Genomic DNA, 21,901 nt, shown 5'->3' with positions numbered 1-21,901 from the left:
AGAATTTGTTGTAGTATTTTTTTTTTATGTAATAAATTTGAAGAGACTTTAAACCCCAATAAAGTTTTCAGCAAAATTAGACAAATGTCTCCCTGTGCGTCACTCGGCCAGTTATTAGGGACACGAGTGACGCACAGGCAGTTATAGTATGGCTCAGTATGCAGACCGTGCTGGCAGGGAAGGGGTTAGACACTGGAGGGAGGGCAGAGCCAGGAATGTGCTCCCAGCAGGGGTGGCGGAGTGGGGGAAGGGGACTCCTGCAGAGTCAGACTCTGTCCTGAACAGGAATCACTGCAGGTCTCACTCAGGGACCCAATACCTGGATCCTGTGCCACGGGGCCCTAGGAAGTGGAACCCAGATTCTGTTATTTAGTAACAATTTCTGGCACCATGTCAGATCCAGGAACTAAATCTGCCACAGTGTACCCAGCCCAGTGCCCGCAGTGCCAGGAGCTGTTCTCAGATCCACGAATCCTGCCCTGTCTGCACACACTGTGTATCAGCTGCCTGAACAGACTGGAGCCTTTCAACACCAATGGTAAGCTGGCACAGGGGGCGAACCAGAGTATCCTGTGCCCAGTGTGTGATTCTGAGGTGGCACTGCCCCCTGGAGGGGTAATGGAGTTGGTACCAGACATGCTGGCACAGGAAGAGGTGCTGCTGGCACTGTATAGGAGTGGAGACCACGAGTTGGCATGTGACCTCTGTGGGGAGGGCAGGGCAGAGAAACGATGCCAGGACTGCAAGGTTAACATCTGTGAATTCTGCTGCCAGGCACACAGGTAAGTGACCATAGACTGTAATATTATATAATACAGTAAGTGAACACAGATTATAATATAATATTATACAGTAAGTGACCATAGACTGTAATATTATATAATACAGTAAGTGAATACAGATTATAATATAATATTATACAGTAAGTGACCACAGACTGTAATATTATATAATACAGTCAGTTAACACAGATTATAATATAATATTATACAGTAAGTGACCATAGACTGTAATATTATATAATACAGTAAGTGAACACAGATTATAATATAATATTATACAGTAAGTGACCATAGACTGTAATATTATATAATACAGTAAGTGAACACAGATTATAATATAATATTATACAGTAAGTGACCATAGACTGTAATATTATATAATACAGTAAGTGAACACAGATTATAATATAATATTATACAGTAAGTGACCATAGACTGTAATATTATATAATACAGTAAGTGACCATAGACTAATATTATATAATACAGTAAGTGACCACAGATTATAATATATTATACAGTAAGTGACCACAGACTAATATTATATAATACAGTAAGTGACCATAGACTGTAATATTATATAATACAGTAAGTGAACACAGATTATAATATAATATTATACAGTAAGTGACCATAGACTAATATTATATAATACAGTAAGTGAACACAGATTATAATATTATACAGTAAGTGACCATAGACTGTAATATTATATAATACAGTAAGTGACCACAGATTATAATATAATATACAGTAAGTGACCACAGACTATTATATAATACAGTAAGTTAACACAGATTATAATATAATATTATACAGTAAGTGACCATAGACTATTATATAATACAGTAAGTTAACACAGATTATAATATATTATACAGTAAGTGACCATAGACTGTAATATTATATAATACAGTAAGTGAGCACAGATTATAATATAATATTATACAGTAAGTGACCATAGACTGTAATATTATATAATACAGTAAGTGAATACAGATTATAATATAATATTATACAGTAAGTGACCATAGACTGTAATATTATATAATACAGTAAGTGAACACAGATTATAATATAATATTATACAGTAAGTGACCATAGACTGTAATATTATATAATACAGTAAGTTAACACAGATTATAATATAATAGTATACAGTAAGTGACCATAGACTGTAATATTATATAATACAGTAAGTGAACACAGATTATAATATAATATTATACAGTAAGTGACCATAGACTAATATTATATAATACAGTAAGTGAACACAGATTATAATATAATATTATACAGTAAGTGACCATAGATTGTAATATTATATAATACAGTCAGTTAACACAGATTATAATATAATATTATACAGTAAGTGACCATAGATTGTAATATTATATAATACAGTAAATTAACACAGATTATAATATAATATTATACAGTAAGTGACCATAGACTGTAATATTACATAATACAGTAAGTGAACACAGATTATAATATAATATTATACAGTAAGTGACCATAGATTGTAATATTATATAATACAGTAAGTTAACACAGATTATAATATAATATTATACAGTAAGTGACCATAGACTGTAATATTATATAATACAGTCAGTTAACACAGATTATAATATAATATTATACAGTAAGTGACCATAGACTGTAATATTATATAATACAGTCAGTTAACACAGATTATAATATAATATTATACAGTAAGTGACCATAGATTGTAATATTATATAATACAGTAAGTTAACACAGATTATAATATAATATTATACAGTAAGTGACCATAGACTGTAATATTACATAATACAGTAAGTGAACACAGATTATAATATAATATTATACAGTAAGTGACCATAGATTGTAATATTATATAATACAGTAAGTTAACACAGATTATAATATAATATTATACAGTAAGTGACCATAGACTGTAATATTATATAATACAGTCAGTTAACACAGATTATAATATAATATTATACAGTAAGTGACCATAGATTGTAATATTATATAATACAGTAAGTTAACACAGATTATAATATAATATTATACAGTAAGTGACCATAGACTGTAATATTATATAATACAGTAAGTGAACACAGATTATAATATATTATACAGTAAGTGACCATAGACTAATATTATATAATACAGTAAGTGAACACAGATTATAATATAATATTATACAGTAAGTGACCATAGATTGTAATATTATATAATACAGTCAGTTAACACAGATTATAATATAATATTATACAGTAAGTGACCATAGACTGTAATATTATATAATACAGTAAGTGAACACAGATAATATAATATTATACAGTAAGTGACCATAGACTAATATTATATAATACAGTAAGTTAACACAGATTATAATATAATAATATACAGTAAGTGACCATAGACTGTAATATTATATAATACAGTAAATTAACAGATTATAATATATTATACAGTAAGTGACCATAGACACTAACATATTATAATGCAGTAAATTAACACAGATTATAATATAATATTATACAGTAAGTGACCATAGACTGTAATATTATATAATACAGTAAGTGAACACAGATTATAATATAATATTATACAGCAAGTGACCATAGACTGTATTATATAATACAGTAAGTTAACACAGATTATAATATAATATTATACAGTAAGTGACCATAGACTGTAATATTATATAATACAGTAAGTGAACACAGATTATAATATAATATTATACAGTAAGTGACCATAGACTAATATTATATAATACAGTAAGTGAACACAGATTATAATATAATATTATACAGTAAGTGACCACAGACTGTAATATTATATAATACAGTCAGTTAACACAGATTATAATATAATATTATACAGTAAGTGACCACAGACTGTAATATTATATAATAGTCAGTTAACACAGATTATATTATACAGTAAGTGACCACAGACTGTAATATTATATAATACAGTCAGTTAACACAGATTATAATATAATATTATACAGTAAGTGACCATAGACTGTAATATTATATAATACAGTAAGTGAATACAGATTATAATATAATATTATACAGTAAGTGACCATAGACTGTAATATTATATAATACAGTCAGTTAACACAGATTATAATATAATATTATACAGTAAGTGACCATAGACTGTAATATTATATAATACAGTAAATTAACACAGATTATAATATAATATTATACAGTAAGTGACCATAGATTGTAATATTATATAATACAGTCAGTTAACACAGATTATAATATAATATTATACAGTAAGTGATCATAGATTGTAATATTATATAATACAGTAAGTTAACACAGATTATAATATAATATTATACAGTAAGTGACCATAGACTGTAATATATAATACAGTACATTAACAAAGATTATAATATATATCACGCAAGTGACCATAGATTGTAATATTATATAATACAGTAAATTACCACAAATTATAATAGAATATTACCGGTATACAGGTAAGTGACCATAGATTGTAATATTATATAATACAGTCAGTTAACACAGATTATAATATATTATACAGTAAGTGACCGTAGACTGTAATATTATATAATACAGTCAGTTAACACAGATTATAATATAATATTATACAGTAAGTGGCCATAGACTGTATTATTATATAATACAGTAAATTAACACAGATTATAATATTATACAGTAAGTGACCGTAGACTGTAATATTATATAATACAGTCAGTTAACACAGATTATAATATAATATTATACAGTAAGTGACCATAGACTGTATTATTATATAATACAGTAAATTAACACAGATTATAATATTATACAGTAAGTGACCATAGACTGTAATATTATATAATACAGTCAGTTAACACAGATTATAATATACAATAGTTAACACAGATTATAATATAATATTACCGGTATACACGTAAGTGACCATAGATTGTAATATTATATAATACAGTAAATTACCACAGATTATAATAGAATATTACCGGTATACAGGTAAGTGACCATAGACTGTAATATTATATAATACAGTCAGTTAACACAGATTATAATATACAATAGTTAACACAGATTATATCATATTATACAGTAAGTAAACACAGATTATAATATAATATTATACAGTAAGTAAACACAGATTATAATATTATACAATAGTTAACACAGATTATAATATATTATACAGTAAATTTAATATTATAAGTAACAGATTATAATATAATATTACACAGGTAAGTAAACACATAACATAATATACAGTAAACAGATTATAATATAATATTATACAGTAAACACAGATTATAATATAATATTATACAGGTAAATTAACACACAATATAATATTATATAGGTAAGTGAACACAGATTATAATATCACCAGTACTGATAGTGGGTATATAGTGACTATACACTGTACAATTAGTAGGTACACACTGACTATACACTGTACAGATAGTGGGTACACAGTGACTATACACCTGTACTGATAGCGGGTACACACTGACTATACACCTGTACTGATAGCGGGTACACACTGACTAACCACCTGTACTGATAGCGGGAACACACTGACTAACCACATGTACTGATAGCGGGTACACACTGACTAACCACCTGTACTGATAGCGGGTACACACTGACTATACACCTGTACTGATAGCGGGTACACACTGACTAACCACCTGTACTGATAGCGGGTACACACTGACTAACCACCTGTACAGATAGCGGGTACACACTGACTATACACCTGTACTGATAGCGGGTTCACACTGACTATACACCTGTACTGATAGCGGGTACACAGTGACTATACACCTGTACAGATAGCGGGTACACAGTGATTATACACCTGTACTGATAGTGGGTACACAGTGACTATAAACTTGTACTGACATCGGGTACACAGTGACTATACACCTGTACAGATAGCGGGTGTAGCGGAGTAGTAGTATTATCCACGGTGTGACAAGAGCAATCTCGCCACATTGCATTGGAGAAGCCTGGCTGCCCGCCTCCTGCCTTTGGACTATGGCTCTGGGAGATTGGGCCCTTTTAAAAAACGTATTCGGCCCTAACAGAGTGCATGTCACTCATTCTGGCCCTTTAAACACAGTGGGGCCATTCGGTACTTGCCCTGTGTGAGCGGTGATACCCCCAGATAGCTATACCATGGAGCCTATTCATATAATGAAAGACTATGGGAAAGTCTTTGGCTCCATGGCAATTGAACTGTATTTGTGTGGTCTGCGTGCCATTCACCTAATAATGTGCACGCAGACCTGAGCTATCTGGGGATATGTTACATGTCTGTGTTTAATGTATAAAAAGTAACTTTATGTATTTTAAAGTGTTTTACTGTCTTTGTGTAACCATGTGCTCAATGGAGTCTGCCTCTATCCCTGGATAATTGGATTACTTCCCCCCATTGTCTCCAGGATAGAGGCCTCTGTAAAACCTGTGTGAGCCAGATTTTGCCATGCTGCCAGTCAGGGCCCAAAAGATAATTTTGCTAACTTTTGAACCCCTGGTCTGATTCATGCCATTTTTTAATATGTTGTTCCCCTGAATGGATTGATTGTGGATATGTATTTTTATGTGAATGTGATGTATGGTTTTATAGTTATGAATGTTAGGTAAAAAGTATGTTAAACTGTAAATGTTCTGGCCAGCAGATAATTGAGCTGTGTGTATTGTAAGAACTCAATTATCTAGCCTGGCCCAGAGGAGGAGTTTTGTGTTGCATAAATTGTGAGTTCTGTGTGCCAGTAAATCAGTCTTGTTCCAGCATTAAGCTTTGGCTCATGTGTGGATTATTCGGCGAGACCAGCAAGTTATTACTCTGTGGATTACTTGCTGATGTTATTTTATGGGAAGAAGGGAATGCTTGACGGAGTAACGGATTGTACCGTCATAACTGGTGGCAAGCGGCGGGATTTTCCCTTCTTTTTCCCTGCACAGAGGATTCAAGAAAAGCACTGGTATATAGTGCATGGAGGGAAACGCTAGCACTCGTGCAGCGACCCTGGCTTCGGAGGAACTCAAGGGATAGAGCTAGCTACGGGCAGCGTCCCTATCCGCAGCAACATGGAGCTAGCAAGACCCTGGACAGCAGCCAGTGAATTGCAAATCCGCCTGTCACAGTACTATGAGGGTGCTGATTTCATGAAGGAAGTAAAGGCGCGGCTGGTCTGGTTTGGCCCAAACCCTTCAGATGAGGTGGTCCATCACGTGATGCGCCTGTTGAGTGCTGAGAACCAAGAAGCACGGAACTTCGAGTACCAACTGTGGAGTTTGGGGGTATTGACACCCCGTCTCCAGCGACAGAGTGAGTTACAAGGAGAGGAGAGCAGCGACCTCCCTTCCCAGCGGCGGCCTGAGTTCCCGGGAGGAGGTGATGGTAGATCCCTCCACCGTACAGCAACCAGCGTCCTGGGGAGGGGAGGCAACCGGCCTCCCTCTCCTCCACCAGCCAGAGGTACCTGAGGTAGTGGACCTCATAGATTTGTCCTGGAGACACACACAGATAGCAGGTGGAGATGGGACCGAGGTCTCTCCACCGGCCCTACAGGGATGCTGGGTACCCGGCCCAGATCCCCAGCGGCAGTGTAAAGTGCAGGGAGAGGAGAGCAGCGTCCTCCCTCCCCAGCGGCAGGCTGAGTTACAGGGGGCAGAGGTAGTTGTTCCTGCCCTCCAGCAGCAGAGTGATATGCCGGGAAGGCAGTCGGAAATACAGGGAGAGGAGAGCAGCGTCCTCCCTCCCCAGCAGCAGGCTGAGTTAAAGGGGGCAGAGGTAGTTGATCCTGCCCTCCAGCAGCAGCATCATTTTTGGGGAATTGGGAGCCCAGTCTCCATTCCCCAGCGGCCAAGTGATGTGCCGGGAATAGAGAGCACAGTCCCCTTTCCCCAGCAGCAGGACCCTGTATTGGGAGCAGAGACAGTCGGTTTCCCTCCACAGAGGCTGGAAGTATGTATGGGAGAGGAGCTTGCTACCACCTCTACCCAGCGGCAGCTTAACATACCAGGGGGAGACAGTAAGCCCCACACCTGTGCAGATGGGACCGTGGTCTCTGCACTTCCAGCCCAGGGGGTAGGGACGGTCGGTCCTGCCCCCCCACGACAGGGCTGTTTAGCCAAAGGGGAGACAGTCGGTCTCCAGCAGCAGAGCTGTGTAACTAAAGGGGAGACAGTCGGTCTCCAGCAGCAGAGCGGTGCAGCTAAAGGGGAGACAGTCGGTCTCCAGCAACCAGGCTTCAACCAGACTACTCCCGTGGTAGTGCTGGCATCCGGGCAGAGTACCACTGGTCTCTGCCCACTCAGCAACCCACCAAGGCAGCCTACCAGTCCCCCACACAGCCATGGTGAGGCATCTGGATATGGACAAATTTCTCCTCTACCCAGGTGTAGTAACCAGTTATTGTGGGTGGGCTGTAATGCTGTTTCTGTTTTGTGGGTGGGCTGCTGGACTAACAAGGGCACTGACCGGCAGGGGTCAGATACCCTGTTAGTCTGTTTGGAAAAGGGGAGAGATGTGACGAGAGCAATCTCGCCACATTTCATTGGAGAAGCCTGGCTGCCCGCCTCCTGCCTTTGGACTATGGCCCTGGGAGATTGGGCCCTTTTAAAAAAAAACAAAAAAAAAAAACGTATTCGGCCCTAACAGAGTGCATGTCATTCATTCTGGCCCTTTAAACACAGTGGGGCCATTCGGTACTTGCCCTGTGTGAGCGGTGATACCCCCAGATAGCTATGCCATGGAGCCTATTCATATAATGAAAGACTATGGGAAAGACTTTGGCTCCATGGCAATTAAACTGTATTTGTGTGGTCTGTGTGCCATTCACCTAATAATGTGCACTGAGCTATCTGGGGATATGTTACATGTCTGTGTTTAATGTATAAAAAGTAACTTTATGTATTTTAAAGTGTTTTACTGTCTTTGTGTAACCATGTGCTCAATGGAGTCTGCCTCTATCCCTGGATAATTGGATTACTTCCCCCCATTGTCTCCAGGATAGAGGCCTCTGTAAAACCTGTGTGAGCCAGATTTTGCCATGCTGCCAGTCAGGGCCCAAAAGATACTTTTACTAACTTTTGAACCCCTGGTCTGATTCATGCCAATTTTTAATATGTTGTTCCCCTGAATGGATTGATTGTGGATATGTATTTTTATGTGAATGTGATGTATGGTTTTAGAGTTATCAATGTTGGGTAAAAAGTATGTTTTGAACTGTAAATGTTCCGGCCAGCAGATAATTGAGCTATGTGTATTGTAAGAACTCAATTATCTAGCCTGGCCCAGAGGAGGAGTTTTGTGTTGCATAAATTGTGAGTTCTGTGTGCCAGTAAATCAGTCTTGTTCCAGCATTACGCTTTGGCTAATGTGTGGATTATTCGGCGAGACCAGCAAGTTATTACTCTGTGGATTACTTGCTGATGTTATTTTATGGGAAGAAGGGAATGCTTGACGGAGTAACGGATTGTACCGTCATACACGGTATCTCCGCTGGTAGACAGGATAAGCAGATCCAAAACAGGCAAAATGCAGGTAGTGTAGTTACAATCCCTTCCTCCCAAGAACTAGACGACACATAGCTTGGAGGTTGTGAAGAGACCAATCTCGCCACATTGCATTGGAGGAGCCTGGTTGCCCGCCTGCTGCCTTTGGATTATGGACCGGCAGTTAAAGGGTTAATTTTACTGTGCAGAAAGATTTATTTCTTCCTTTCTGCACAGCCGTTCGGTAGATTCTATCTACCGAACAAACAGCCGTTTTTCAACCTCCCCAGAGCCGTGGGAAGCCGGCCGGCGCTGTTAATGGGCCACCCAGAAGCTGGCGTGTGCCCTCGATTTAACTCCCAGAAGCCGCGGTTAACGAGCATGTGCCAGCAATTGACCACCCAGTAGCTGCGGTTAACCGCAGCTTAATTGATTGTTACTGGGTGGTCACGGTTACACCTAGCCGCCACACGATGGCGGTGTTCTGGAGCTCCCCGGGCAGCCAGCGATTTTCTGCCCGGCTTTTATGCACCAAACCCGGACACTTTTACATGCAGGCACCGCTGAGCCTCCAGCCCCTGGTTCTAATTCGTATGGATTTAACGAATGCATGTAAATTCGGTATTTTATGTTGGAGGAATGTTTTAACCCAGATAGCTATGCCATGGAACCTATTCGTGTAATTAAAGACTTTGGCTCCATGGCAATTAAACTGTATTTGTGTGGTCTGAGTGCCATTCACCTAATAATGTGCACTCAGACCTGAGCTATCTGGTGATATGTTAAATGTATATATTTACTGTACCATTTGTCCCATTAGGTATTTTAAAGTGATAGTCTGTCTTTGTGTCCCCACGTGTGTAATGGAGTTTTGCCTTTGTCCTGGGAGATAATTGAATTACTTCTCAATTATCTCCAGGGCAGAGTGGAGGAAGCCAGGATGCATTGTGGGGATGTTTTACTTCTGTATGTCCTGAAATGCTTCTTGTCTGTCCGTTGTTACAGTCTTCCATCTGGTCCCCTAGGGGAGTGTCCACCAGGTGGGAGACCTGCATAAATACAGGGGCAGGTAGCCCTCAATAAACAGACCACTGCTTGACCCTCAACACGGAGCCTTGTCTCGTTCTTGGGGGGATTCACTGTATGCTGATAGAGACTGATTACCAGGAGTGTAAGCCGCTTGGGAGCTTTTCCTGTTCGTCTGCTACCAGCAATTCGTGAGGTTCCAGTTCAGGAGTTTGTATGCAGTTCGGGAGTTTCCCTTGTATGCAGTTCGGTGTTTGGTGCATTCACTTATATCCAATTCGTGAGTTTTGGTGATTTTACAGTAGCTGTGCCTGTCTGTGAAAAGGGGATTATCGCCTAAACGATTTTAACCCCTTGTCTGCTGAAACGGTCCGTTACAGAGGTCAACTGAGGTTTTTAATTACAGGCACAGTATTTATGTGGTTACAGATGTACAGGGTTTCCCAAGTCCTAATGCAGGGTTTGTCCAGTAGGGGACTACATGGGGGACTGGGTTTTACACATACAATACCCATCATACATTGCTGTACCAAGGAGATACTTATCCCAGAATGCATTGCTAATGGGAGTATCCCTTGGTACAGAGGAACACAGTTTTTATATTAAAATCCGTAACTAACATAATATTTATGCTATCCAGCTAGTTAACCATTTATTACATAGCTGGGACCTGGGCGCACAGTTAAGTTAACTTGCGCTCAGATCCCAGCACAAATAACCGAACGCCGTTCAGTTTCCCTTATCAGGACCAATTCGTTTAAATGATTGCCTGAACTAAGGGAATTAAAGTCCTGAAAACGGTAAACTCCCGAATGGCTCGGAAGTCCAGTGGGGCTTGTGTTGTCGAGTAGCCGATTTTAGTTCCAGGCACTGACCGTCTATGGGTGATCTCCCACTTTGCGTAACTCACGAACAGTGCGTGATTCACTGTTCACTGTTCGTGGATACTCAGGTTTAACATTAGCGGTATTCGTGTGCTGTAACACACGAATGCCGCATACATTGCAGAATACAGAACATAGCAGGGGAATTATACCATTCATCTTAAAACTACAATTTAGATCTCTGAGTGGCTGGATTTGCCATAGCGGGTACACAGTGACTAAACACCTGTACAGATAGCGGGTACACAGTGACCATACACCTGTACTGATAGCGGGTACACAGTGACCATACACCTGTACTGATAGCGGGTACACAGTGACCATACACCTGTACTGATAGCGGGTACACAGTCACTATACACCTGTACTGACAGCGGGTACACAGTGACTATGCACCTGCACTGATAGTGGGTACACAGTGACTATACACCTGTACTGATAGCTGGTACTCACTAACTATACACCTGTACTGATAGTGGGTACACAGTGATTATACACCCGTATGGATAGCGGATACACAGTGACTATACACCTGCATGGATAGCGGGTACACAGTGATTATACACCTGTACTGATAGCGGGTACACAGTGACCATACACCTGTACTGATAGCGGGTACACAGTGACCATACACCTGTACTGATAGCGGGTACACAGTCACTATACACCTGTACTGACAGCGGGTACACAGTGACTATGCACCTGCACTGATAGTGGGTACACAGTGACTATACACCTGTACTGATAGCTGGTACTCACTAACTATACACCTGTACTGATAGTGGGTACACAGTGATTATACACCCGTATGGATAGCGGATACACAGTGACTATACACCTGCATGGATAGCGGGTACACAGTGATTATACACCTGTACTGACAGCGGGTACATAGTGACTATACACCTGTACTGATAGCGGATACACAGTGACTATACACCTGTACTGATAGCGGGTACACATTGAAAATACACCTGTACTGACAGCGGGTACACAATGAAAATACACCTGTACTGATAGCCACAAATTACTGTGAATATTACCACTGTGGAGCTCTGTGAACATATTTAAGCTCCTAGTAATAATGAGAAGTATATTCAGGGCTTCAAACCTGGTGCTTCTTCTCGCCACACACTGCAACGTGGTGCACTCAATCTGCTTTTATAAAACGTGAGAAAGAGCTGACACTGTTAACCCTAAAGCTTAGTTTACAGTGTTTCCTCTGAGGCTTCGATTTAATATTGTTGGATGAGTTTTCCATAGGTTTTAATTATTTTGGATAATTCTTTAAAATCTGATTATAGTGATGTTTAGAAGTCGCTCATTTGTGGATTAATGGCTGTCAGTTGGATATGGACATAATAGGGAAAATCTTAACATGGCTTTTCTCTTGTCTCCCCATGCAGACGGCAGACACGGACAACAAGACACCTGCTCCTTTCATTGCAGAACTTGCCCCCTGGCCTCTCGCTGTCCCCGGTGCCATGTTGTAATCTGCACCCTCTGGAGGAGCTGTGTCTGTTCTGTGAGCCCTGCTCGTTACCCTGCTGCCGGGACTGTGCACTTATCAAACATCGGGGACATGTGGTCCGTCCCGTGTCTGAGGTTGCAGGGAAGCATCGAGAACAGCTTCATATGGCCCTAAAGGATGCAGAGCCTCAGCTTCGGGAACTAGAGGCTGCAATGCAAGGAGTGCATAGTGTTAAGGAAGCCATGCATCGGAGAGCTGAGGTTCTTCAAGGAGAGGTCGAGGCCTTTACTGAGAAATATATCCGTGCTGTACGTGAGCACAGGTCCCGGCTACTAAGGGACATAGATGAAGCCATAAGGCGGAGGCAGCAGACACTCAGTTTGCAAGAAGCCCGGATACAGCAGCAAATTTCAGACCTACGCACGGCCACAGGATTCACTAAAGGCCTACTAGACAGAGGGCCAGACTTGCACTTCATACGGACCAAAACCCTCGTGTCAAACCGTATCATGGAGCTGGTCGTGAGAGACCAAAGGATGGCGGAGATGGAAGAGGCCACAAACATTCAATTTAGCCCTCAGGAAGAGGCAGGACAATGCCAAGGGTACCTGATGTATGGGGCAGTTAAAGGCCGCGGAGTTGATCCAGAGAAGAGTGAGATCCGGGGTAAGGATCCCATGGCTGGTATGAATGTGGGTTCTGTGGGTAATTGGGGTGACATTATACAGAATGCACGCCCCCAAACAGTCTTGATTTCAGAGGAACAATCCCGATTCAGTTCCTGGTGTCCTCACATGCGCCTGCTTCAAGGTCCTGTAGGCTGGAGGCTGGCCACACAGGCCCCGTCAGTGGGCCAACACTCAGGGTCCACCCCAATCTCATGAGACAAATTTACAAATATACTTCTAGAAAAAAAATTAAAGGACAACGGTCACCTCAAAACTATTTTGAATATAACAATACTTGAAAGTAAATAGATTTTTTTTAATAGAATCTAAAGTTCCTGTAGCGGAGCTGCAATCCTGAGACCGAATATGTCCGCTGAAGTCCTCTCAAGCTGGAATAAAGCGCTGCTTAGTGATTATAGCCCATTCCCCCAGTAACTGAACGACACACAATTCTGGGAGTCAACTGAGGTTTGAGTCACAACCGGCTTTTTGTGCACAGATCCCGAGCATGGGGTCTCAAATGAACATAGCAGAAACCCCTCCCAGGAGATAATTGAGACAAAAGAAGGATAACTCAATTATCTCTCAGTTACAAGAAACCATATAAAAATACACAAAATACCCCAAAGACATATCTAAAATATACAGGAACCCCACAAGTCTTATATCCTCGAACAGCCCAGATCTGAGTGCCCAAGTTGTCCAAAAACGCGCTCAGATCCATTCGGTAGAACGGAATCGCCATTCGCAAAGTTCTGACCAGCCAGCCACGAGGCGATAGCCCAAAATATTTCCACAGAAAAAGAGGGAGCGGCCGGTCTATTTTCGGGTGTTCCTGTTCGAACACCCACAAACGCTCCCCCTGGCTTTTAGGGAGCAAATGCTCCCCCTGTTCGGTAGATCCTTTCTCCCGAACAGCGTTCTCCTAACTGGTCTGGGAGAGGAACGGGGAAAGCACCTGTACTAATTGCTCCTTTGAAGTTAACGAGACAGTGGTGGCCGGTGTTCGAAGGGTGTAAAAGGGGGACCACACACGTTCCCTTTTGGCCAAGAACAGGAGTACAAACAGTCAAATGGAATGAATAGTGTTATACAGCGGACATAGGCTGCTACACGAGGATATGTTCGGTAAAGAATAGGTACGGAAACCGAATGGTATAATACAAGGTCCGCCACATTTTCCATTGTCAAGAGAACAAGCTATTTCAATTAAAGGGACACTCCACTGCCTAAATCCAAAAATAAATTAAAATCACTGTTTAGTAAATATTTCCCAATAAAAACATGCATGTGTTTAATTATTCTTTTTCCCCCCTTTGTGTTTATCTAAAAACAGCGAGTAAAAGCTGCAGATCTCTTGTCTTCAGCCTTCGTAAGCCATCCCCTTCCAACTCTGCACAGTCTTTCTGTGGCTGTCCAATTACAGACTTCCCAATGCAGCTCAATGAGAAGTCTTTACAAGGCAGGTGCTCTGGGCAATTGCTGCCTCTTAAGTTTAGCTCCGAGTGTGACAGAGTTCCATATAGTGCCAAGTATGACAGATAGCCGCGTACAGTGGCGAGTGTGACAGAGAGCCCCGTACAGTGGCGAGTGTGACAGAGAGCCCCATACAGTGCCAAGTTTGACAGCTCCGTACAGTGCCGAATGTAACATATAGTCCCATACAGTTGCGAGTGTGACCGATAGCCCCATACAGTTCTAAGTGTGACCGATAGCCCTGTAACGTGCTGAATGTGACTGATAACTATATGTGTGTCATATTATGTCTAGTAAATGGCTGTTTCTATATCTATTCCTAGGAGTCCGGATTGCCAAGGTGGGGGAGGTCAGCAATTTCAAGTTAATCTGTAATGATACATCAGGAAATTCCATGAGGTACGGAGGGCAATGTCCCAGAGTCAGCATCCTGCACCAGGGCACCGAAAGGTAAATCACTCAGAAACAGTGCGGGCCGACTCCTGGCACTAGGGGTAGGCAGCCTTTGGCACTATGGATGTTGTAGACTACATCTCCCATTATGCTAGCAAAACATCAGGGGAGATGTAGTACACATTATCTGGAGTGCCTGAGGTTACCTACCCATGTCCTACATGAACAATACTGGCAGATGTCTCCGTCCAAGAAGCGGTCTATAACAGCCGCCATGTGATTGGGAAGGATTCCATTAGAAGTTGGAGAATCAACGAGGTCGGGCATAATACTGGCGATGAGTCCTGTTACTACTCATGATAAAGTTCACCATAGGGACCTCTGGAAGTCAGTCTGGTTTCGTTCACACCAACCCTGGACCCCACTTTGTGTACAAAGTCCCTGAAACAGGAGGAGGACCCTCCATGGAATATCACTGTATGCTGCTGTCATGACGAAGTTCTAGTAGAATAAAAACATTAATCTTCTTTACCAGCTAGTCGTGGAGAAAGCAGCCTTTTTACATACAACCCTCTCCCCTGTGTGTAAGTGCATGTTAGGTGCTCTTACACTTACAATATGGATTTCTCATGAATATTAGGCATGTGCAATTCGTTTCAGTCCGAATATGAATTCGGACGAATTTTGGGCAATTCGGACATTCGGGTACTTTCGAGTGTCCGAATTGCCGAGGTCCCGAAGTTCCGAAATTACCGAAGTGTCAAAAAGTCGAAGTACAGTATTGCCTAAGTACTAATATACTTACCCAGTGAAAGAAGAATGTTACATTGCATACAATTTTAAATAAAAAGTATACAAACATAGCCAGGATTCAGCTGTAAGCTTTTGCAACACTTACAACAATCAAGTAACATACATTCATATAAAATGTAAGTTACTTAGCCAGTCAATGTAATGACAGGAATGAATAAGTAGATAACTCCCTAATTCCCACGATATTAGGGAGCTATCTACTAAAAGGCTGAAAGACCTAAATTGATCTTTCAGCTAAATTTACTAATACTAAGTATTACTTAGTATTAGTACATTTTGCCCCTACTCGCTATACTATACCGTGATTAGGGGCATGTCTATTAAACAGTGAGCAGCCTGTTAAAAAAAACAAATAACCTGGGGGGTGGGACAATAGATCCCCCCCTATTGGTATTTAGGGCCCCCACCCACTGCTCAGGGGTGGGGGCCAGGGGAGAGGACATTAGGTGTCCCCCCTTATTAGTATTTAGGGCCCCCACCCGCCGATCAGGGGGGGAGGACATTAGGTCCCCCCTTATTCCAATTTAGGGCCCCCACCCGCCGCTCAGGGGGGAGAACATTAGGTCTCCCCCTTATTTTACTGTAGGGCTCCCACCCGCGCTCAGGGGTGGGGGCCAGGGGGTGGACATTAGGTCCCCCCACTTATTAGTATTTAGGGCCCCCACCCACCGCTCAGGGGTGGGGGCCGGGGGGAAGACAATAGACTACACATGCCCCTACTCGTGGCATAGCGAGGAGGGGCAAAGTGTACTAATACTAAGTAATTTTTACCGTGGGAATTAGGGAGTTATCTACTAAGCGGCTGCAAGAGAAGTCCCAAAATTCCGAAGTGTCTTAGTGCCGAATTTCCGAAATCCCGAATTGCGAAAGTCCCGAATTTCGGAATGCCGTACTGAACCGAAAAACCTAATGAATATCTATCTATTTTTCCCCTATACGGAGGATTAATGTTTTTATTCTGCTGGGACTTTGCCATTGGAGTACAAGGGTCAGTTTTCTGTTTTACATTGTACCCTCAGGTGCTGTGCACATTACAGCCTGCTGAGATGTGGGTTTAAAGAGACACTCCACTGCCGAAATACATCACTGTTCAGGAGATATACCCCAATGAAAACATACATTGATTTCTTCCTTGATGGTATGTGCAATAAGAACTTGCAGATCTCCTCTGAAGACTTTACAATCATATTGCGAATGAAATCTGCACTTTTTGTAAAAAAAAAAAGAACATACTCTTTATACATAAAGCATTTCAGTAAAGCTAAGTATGTTAGGAGTGTCTGTTTACTATCGGACATTCTAATGACCAATAAAGTCACCCACCTTACTTCATCTCGATGATATGGTCGCAGGAGGTGGAGAGTTGAGCATCACAGAAGAAGTATAGGCACTGAAAAAAAGTTTCAAGTAAAACCGGTTTCTTTTTTTTTTTTTTTTTACACGTTTTACTGCACACAGAGGGCGGCACTAATCTAAATAGCGACTGGGGCACTATAGTGCTAGGAATCCAGATTTGCTATAGTTTTCCTGTAAGGTAGCAGTGGATCAATCTCTTTTTTTTAGTGAATAACCCCCAGTATAAATATGTATGGTGGAAGGTGGAGAACATCCACAAATCCAGCCATGGGAGTGAGGAGTAACTGCTTGATGTGTTTTCCTTTCTGTCCCACACAGATCACTCCAACCCTCGATTTGGGATAAGCATGATGGCTCATATCACATCTCATACACTCCCACTGCGCCGGGGGAGCTGCTAGTAAGCGCGTTGGTAAAAGACCGCCACGTACAGGTGAGAGGAGAATGATCCGGTTGCTGCCCTTTTAGTGATTTTATTATTGATCCAGTGCAATGTATAGCGATCCATAAAACTGTATTGATGTCATGCCATAGGGTGCTATCTCGATATTAGTAATGACAGATCAGAGGTTTTAATCCCCCCCTTGAAATACATGCATTACCTCTGGGATAGGCTGTGTATCACTCTGCAGTTACTGCTCTATAATTCCCTTCAGTAAGCACACTACAGCTCTACCATCCCCCTCTGCTACACTGGTTAGTCCTCTGTCGTCTCATTCTGCTTTAAACTCATTACTAATCTACCGTCTCCCCCTAGCTGTATACTTGTTACTGCGCTAATGTTGCTCTCTGCTATTCCTAGGGTTCTCCATTCACTGTAACTGTGAAGGGCAAATCTCAGCAGCACCCTGGGATCTATCATTGCTGCTCATTCTGCTCAAGTGGAGGACAAAAGGATGCCCGATGTGGGTGTGGAGGGTCCATGCCAGGTACAGAAATCCTGAAATAAAGATAGAACAGATAATTCTCCTCCAAAATGTAAACACTGTGTAGCGAAACTCAGTATTCCTGTAGTTTTAACCATTGACGCATTAAACACATCTCACACTGACCGCCGCTAGTGGCACTTCTTTAACAAGTAAAACTCATGTGACAGTCGACGTGTATCAGAACCTTGTACATTATCAAATGCAGCTGATACGAGTCTGTGAAACGCAGGCTCATTGTCCAACACAGACCCCAGCCACACTCTACCTCGTCACCTCCCAACACAGACCCCAGCCACACTCAACCTCTTCACCTCCCAACACAAACCCCAGCCACACTCGACCTCGTCACCTCCCAACACAGACCCCAGCCACACTCAACCTCGTCACCTCCCAACACAGACCCCAGCCACACTCAACCTCTTCACCTCCCAACACAAACCCCAGCAGCACTCGACCTCGTCACCTCCCAACACAGACCCCAGCAGCACTCGACCTTGTCACCTCCCAAGACAGACCCCAGCAGCACTCGACCTCGTCACCTCCCAACACAGACCCCAGCAGCACTCGACCTCGTCACCTCCCAACACAGACCCCAGCAGCACTCAACCTCGTCACCTCTCAACACAGACCCCAGCAGCACTCGACCTCGTCACCTCCCAACACAGACCCCAGCAGCACTCGACCTCGTCACCTCCCAACACAGACCCCAGCAGCACTCGACCTCGTCACCTCCCAACACAGACCCCAGCAGCACTCGACCTCGTCACCTCCCAACACAGACCCCAGCAGCACTCGACCTCGTCACCTCTCAACACAGACCCCAGCAGCACTCGACCTCGTCACCTCCCAACACAGACCCCAGCCGCACTCGACCTCGTCACCTCCCAACACAGACCCCAGCCGCACTCGACCTTGTCAACTCCCAACACAGACCCCATCAACACTCAACACCCGATCTGGGTGATTTTTGGATATGTTGGTCCCCCAGATCGACCTCTCAGGGTACTTCCATGTGTTTTGGGGGTACTTTCGGGATATTGTTTGTAACGGACCGTTTCAGCATAAAAGGGGAAAAATCCGTTTAGGCGATAATCCCCTTTTCTAAAGACAGGCACAGCTACTGCAGAACATCACACTCCCGATCTGGATACGAAATAACACTCCGAACTGGAACAGCTGAACAAGAAAAGCATACAATCGGCTTACACTCTTGGCAGTCAGCTTACAATCCAATCCCCCCCAAGAACGAGACGACACTTCATTTTGAGGGTTAAGCAGGAACTCAAGACTGGGACACCCAGTCTGGCTTTTATTACCAACAAGTACATACAGGACACTCCCAGGGGGAGGATGAAATTAACCAATCACATGGATGTACCTCCCACACATTTCCTCCCCTTAGATTAACACTTAACACAATTATACTGTACACCTTTTTCCCCAATTCCTGGATGTACCCCAAATACATATGCTACACCTCCAAAACAGGTATCCCCTGATAGCCCTTATTCAGGGGGACAACATATGCAAGAATCAGCCCATTCGGATAAATGGTTCAGGAGTTATGGAACTTTAAAGTATTGACCGACCGCATGGGTAAAGTATCCGAAATCAGTTCCATGCATTTTGGCCCTGCGGTCGGTCACAAACAAGGGAATGAAAACAGACGAATTGCCTGTGTTATAGAGCCTGGAGAGGGTTTGAATGAATTCCCTTGTTTGTGGGGTTCTTTCTACCGAACGGGGGGGTCATTCGGTAGTTTCCATACGAATTTCTGGAAGTATGGAGGTCTCAGCGGTGTTTGCCTAGTCAAGTGTCCGATTTTAGTTCCAGACACTCGACGGCAAAACACCGCTGTTCGGTAGTTTAAGATGGCCGCCGCCACGTGTTTGTTTCCCGAATGGCGGCCACCCAGAGGACAAAGGATACATTACACTGAGTGCCAATTACCCGTTTGCAACATTGTTGCAAACTGTAATTGGAGGCACACTTATTCCTGGGTGGTCTGGTTGTTCGGTAGTTTCACTCAATATAATAAATGGAGTGATTCTACCGAACAATCAGATGAATGCTGCATACATATCCCAGGTTAAACTTAACACACAAATACACATATAATATTACAGGCAGTACACTAGAATATGTATCACAGTCTTAAAGGGACAGTAGTCCCAAAAGTCCCAATATGTCCATAGATGCTTTTAAAGGGCCAGCAGCAGCAATACAAATTATTACCTGCCCAAATATAGTTTCTAAAGTGCAACACGTCCAGGGGCCATAGTCAGCGGGCAGGAGGCCAGCAGCCAGGCCTCTCCAGTTCACAGTGGCGAAGCTGGTTTCGCCACATTGTTAAAATGTATGTTTTCTGTGCCTGGAGATCATTGAGTTTAGTACAGTTCCTGACTCAATTATCTCAGTGCTTGGAGTACTCTGTGAGCACTAGGAGCATCGATTGGCGGAGGTACCCAGTCAGGGAGCCAGGCGGTCCACCACAAATACGATTCCAAATCTCTCAAAATACAGTGGGGTTACATATCAATCTAGCCATACCAGCAAGCAGACAATGGGTGGTACCTCCCCCTCTAGAGAAGGGGTAAATACTAGACTTATCATCCCTAAATGCAAACTTGTGCTATTAAGAGAGTAGTTGTTACCTACTAATTACCCCTCTGTTTCCCCCCCTGTAGGTGGGTATAAGGGCTGTGGTCATGGTCACAAAGGTCACCCTGGGCACCATCATTGGTCATGTTGTGGAAGTACTGTGGAGAAATCTGAGTGTCCGGGTGCCAAGGACACAGCTCCCCACAATCTCCTCCGGACTGTTGCCTTGTGAAGGATAAAAAATGACAGACAGTATTATCGTCCATGTTCCCACAGGAAGCAGACGGGGCCTTCCCAATGGACAATAACGAGTAACACTCACTGCTGCAACAAACACTCCGCCACATTAAAACACACTCATCACAGAGCACTGCAGTCTGACATTTACCCGTCAACTTCTGCCTGCAGCAGCTATTACGTGTGCCTTATTTTATCCATTGTACAGAGTGGCACTATATGAACAATTGTAATGGCAGCGGGTCTGTTATTTAGAAGAAGTGCCTTATGACTAAGCAGACTGTAAAAAAATAACCTTGCCATAGGACAACCGCCATTCCTTATATGATCTATTTAGCATAATTACTCAACTATAAAATGTTATTTTCTCTTTCTTTAAGCCAAAATCAGGGTGAGGGTATTTATTAGGGTACCATTCAGCATGTGATCCAAAAGGGTTTTAATTCTGTGTGTGCCTGGATTTACCGAATCACTTGACAATTGTTCTTTTTTTTCTTTTTTTACCAGCACACAGACACTTTTAAACAAAATGAACAAACCAATATGACGCAAGATAAACTTTGAAAAGTTTGTAATAAACATTTATAAATTTACTATAAACTTGGTCAGATTTCATTGTTAGGCACGCTTCTCAGCTAGAGGAGTTTCTTCAGCTCCTCCCCCTTACACACATCTTACTTTCAGACCAGTAACTGATTACAGAAACCTGATATCATTGTACAGCAGCAGGAGAGAGA

The 21,901-nt window shown here is 42.2% G+C and overlaps 1 protein-coding gene across 1 annotated transcript; it reads left to right on the top strand.

The window, feature by feature from the left end:
- The first annotated feature begins 241 nt into the window (after window positions 1-241).
- Window positions 242-21,764, top strand: TRIM45 (tripartite motif containing 45). The gene is made up of 6 exons (XM_063445936.1): window positions 242-782; window positions 12,627-13,357; window positions 15,159-15,285; window positions 17,716-17,830; window positions 18,200-18,326; window positions 21,014-21,764. Exons 1-6 carry the CDS (start codon window positions 391-393, stop codon window positions 21,157-21,159), a joined length of 1,638 nt encoding a protein of 545 aa, XP_063302006.1. The 5' UTR covers window positions 242-390; the 3' UTR covers window positions 21,160-21,764.
- Window positions 21,765-21,901: the final 137 nt, after the last annotated feature.

This window comes from Pelobates fuscus, chromosome 1 (genome assembly GCF_036172605.1).
Source record: "Pelobates fuscus isolate aPelFus1 chromosome 1, aPelFus1.pri, whole genome shotgun sequence".
In the NCBI taxonomy this organism is placed as follows: domain Eukaryota; kingdom Metazoa; phylum Chordata; class Amphibia; order Anura; family Pelobatidae; genus Pelobates; species Pelobates fuscus.
Note: the sequence above shows the minus strand (reverse complement) of the source record. Positions and strands in the feature narration are given on the sequence as shown.

What these genes read in the sequence shown, in the direction of transcription:
- TRIM45 (XM_063445936.1), top strand. Translation starts at nt 391, where the DNA reads ATGTCAGATCCAGGAACTAAATCTGCCACAGTGTACCCAGCCCAGTGC. An exon ending in CTGCACCAGGGCACCGAAAG is followed by an intron (nt 15,286 to 17,715) that starts GTAAATCACTCA and finishes TGTCCCACACAG; the next exon opens with ATCACTCCAACCCTCGATTT. An exon ending in GTGTGGAGGGTCCATGCCAG is followed by an intron (nt 18,327 to 21,013) that starts GTACAGAAATCC and finishes CCCCCCCTGTAG; the next exon opens with GTGGGTATAAGGGCTGTGGT.